General features: G+C 39.6%; 1 protein-coding gene across 1 annotated transcript; it reads right to left on the reverse strand.

Moving 5' to 3' along the window:
* Positions 1-647: 647 nt before the first annotated feature.
* LOC103210822 (heterogeneous nuclear ribonucleoprotein D-like) lies at positions 648-1,640 on the reverse strand. Its single transcript, XM_042783096.1, has one exon. It carries the CDS (start codon positions 1,638-1,640, stop codon positions 648-650), a length of 993 nt encoding a protein of 330 aa, XP_042639030.1.
* Positions 1,641-3,446: the final 1,806 nt, after the last annotated feature.

The following is a 3,446-nucleotide window of genomic DNA, read 5'->3' on the forward strand; positions in this document are numbered from 1 at the left end:
CTATTTTAGATGCCCTGTATCTAATACCATATCATCATTTACAATGCTTTATATCTAGCACTTACCACTGGATTATATTTCTTGGTTTACTTCTGCCTCTTTATGGCTGGGACTGAGTGTCTTTGAAATTCCTACATTGAACACAGAGTCTCGCTCACAATAACCCTTACTAAATATTTGTTAATTAATGCAAGCAGGGAAACCTAAAGGTCCTGTTTTGTGACTTAAGATATCTCTAACACAAACATACATCTTACACCCTCCCCAAAAAAGTACAGAGTTAACCAAAGATTCCCGCACTTGTCTCACTGAAAACCAAAACACCAATCCAAAACAGAAACCTTCACAGAAATGGTTTCAATTAAAACTAGTAAACGTTTATTTTTGAGAAATCGTTAACTCCCATAAAATAAAACAAAAAGTCTCAAATCCTTGTTCTGTTTTGTTGGTAGCAATGATGTTAAAGAATGAAGTCCTGGAAAATAACTGGCTCTTATAAATAGCTGGGAGCAGTTGAAGCAGAAATAGTGACAACTTTTTATAAAACAGTCATTCGGTCATTTCTTATAAGTAGAATACAACTTTTCTTTCAGAACAGAATTGTTCCTCAGTGTTGACTTCATCCTTTTTCAGAATGTGTGGGAAAGTCAGTGGTAAACAATATAGGAAGGAATGACCTGGTTTATTGGCATATTGTTGTTAATGAATATAGGTGCAAATCCATTGGTCCCATAGTTATATCCAAGAAAATAATTTTCACCATAGCCATTAACTATTTGTTGATCACTGTAGACATCATGGAAATTGCCATGTAATTGGTCAAATCTCAGCTGGTTGTAGGCCAAGGATGTAACAGGAACAACCTCAGAAGGAAGACCACCACCTCCTACTGCCCAGTGAACTCCTGCATTTTCTCTGAGCACATTTGGGTTTGCTCTGCAGGCATCTGGGTTTGTTCGGTAGGCACGTCGGTTTGTATGGAAGGCTCCTCTCCTCCGGTGAATACCTGCCGGGCAGGCAAATGGAGCATCTCTCCTTCCCTTCTTCTGTGACATATCTGGGAATGCAATTTTTATTTCACACTGCCCAGAGCCAACAATATGGTACCTGTTTTCTAACAGCTTTTTCACTGGTTTGTCATCTGTATATGTGATAAAACCAAAAGCTTGTCTTACATTTGTTCTCGGCCGCAATGGAAGCTCAATTTTCTCAATCATTCCAAATGTCCCAAAGTACTCTCTGATTTCTTCCTCACTCGTAAGAGGGTTCAGCCCACCCACAAAAACCTTTCTTGGACTTTTTTTGGGTTGGACTGCTTTAGCCCTTTTGAGCTGTATTTTCTTGCCATTTACTTCATGCTTTTTCAGTTGGAGCACCTTCTCCACTGTGGCACTATCTTTGAAAAGCACAAATCCAAACCCCCTGGATTTTCCAGTTTGGGGGTTGGTTTTGATAGTAATGTCTATGATCTCATCAAATAGAGACAAGTATTCAAGAAGAGCTTGCTTACTGGTATCAGAGGACAGTCCCCCGATGAACATTTTACTGGCATCATGCTGATACTTGGTGGCGTTGATTCTGAACCCTTCAGGGAAATCGGTTTCATCACGTTCACTCATGGCAACGCTGACAGCATCCATTCCAGTAAAGTTGGCAACCACAATGTTAGCGAAGAAGAACAGTGGCTGAGGCTCCACTGGCAGGCAGAAAGGTGGAATATGGAAATTGTGGGGGGAGGTGACGAAACAGGAATTTAGTGACTGAGAGTAGTTTGAATTTAAAACTGGAAGGTAGGGAGATTTCCTGGTTCTTCAGTAGCTGTAATTACCCAGGAAAATTAGGCTTGCATCAAGTCATCATCTTTTTTTTTTTTCCTTCTTAAGACAATAGCCAGGGGCAGGGAATAAGACAATAGCCAGGGGAAGGGAATGTTTGCCATGGGCAACTCCTAGCCTTGTTACATCTCTTCAGATTGTATCTAAAACCTAGCAACTTTGAAACCTCTTTGCACCTTTTGGACAGTGCCTTTCCTAAATGATTACTAATTCACTGAGTCCTTTACATAGTTTCACACCTCTCTGAAGCACTTGGGGCAGGAATGGGGAAGGAGCTGAAGGAGATAGAAATGGAATCCATAATACCTATGGATTTGTAGGTTATGTTGAGGGAAGCTAAAATAACATTTTTAATAACAGCTATATTGAGATATAGGAGCTCTGGTAGCATAGTGCCTAAGGCACTTCCTTGACTGCTAACCAGAAGGCTGGTTGTTCAAACCCACCAGCCACTTCTCAGGAAGAAGATGGGGCAACCTACTTCCGTAGTGATACCGCCTCAGAAACCCAAGGAGGGGTCACTATGAGTCAGGTCCGACTCCACAGCGCATAACAACAACAACTACATACTGAGATATAATATACACACCAAACAATTTACTCTTTTGATGTTTTTAGTGTATTTACAGAGTTGTGCAATCATGATTGTAATCTAATTTTAAACTTCCCCCTCCCCTAAAAAATCCCCACTCTCAGTAGCAGTCACTCCTTATTCCCCCAAAATCTTCCCAATCCTACAATACTGGTCTTTTGAGTCTTGATGTATTTCTCTCACCATAATGTTTTCAGGGTTCCTCCATATTGTGGCACACATCAGTACTTCATTCCTTTTGTAGTTGAATATTCCACTGTATGGATCTATAGCATTTGTTTATCCATTCCTCTAAAATAACATTTGAAATAATTCATGTTGTTATATCCTATATCTGTGTCTACTTAAAATAGGCACAGGAGATTTTTCTGGCAGTCATTTGTGTTATCTGATTTCTGGCATTGTCGATGCTGATAGGACTGGTCACATTATCTATCTACTGAGGTGATGTTTAATATTTGTTTTACTTCTCCTTGTGCTTGAAGACCAACGCTGAAATTTTGAATTCATAGCTTGGCTACTTCTGTCATCGGTTATTGTGCATCCAATATCATCCAGTGTTTTGTGTTTATCCCCTCCTTCAGATACTAGCTCTTTTGAGGGAAGGATTTTAACATAATACCAAAAAAAATTGCTGTCCAGTCAATTCCAACTCATGTACATAGTAGGTACTCAGTCAATTTCTGCACTTACTTTTAAAACAGCAATTCTACTGCTGATAGTAATTGCCTATCTATTTCTCATTGGAAATGTTTCCATGCAGTGGAAATTAGAGAAAGGGAACTGCAATTCTAAAATGCCCTCAATGAAATGAAATCTTAGGGGAGATGAGTTATTTCACGAAGGTTAAAGTTAAAACCACGTTTGAAGCCCCTCTATCCCCACGCTATTCCACATTACTGCACCTTTGTTTATTCTGAACATCCTTCGCCAAATGTTTTTGTTTTCTCCTCATCCACTCTTTCGCTCACTCCATGAGCCTAACTCTTATAATCTCTTCTTTGTGAACATTTAACACT

The sequence above is a fragment of the Orycteropus afer genome, unplaced genomic scaffold (assembly GCF_000298275.1).
Source record: "Orycteropus afer afer isolate SDZICR_OR568_19922 unplaced genomic scaffold, OryAfe1.0 scaffold00658, whole genome shotgun sequence".
Classification (NCBI taxonomy): Eukaryota; Metazoa; Chordata; class Mammalia; order Tubulidentata; family Orycteropodidae; genus Orycteropus; species Orycteropus afer.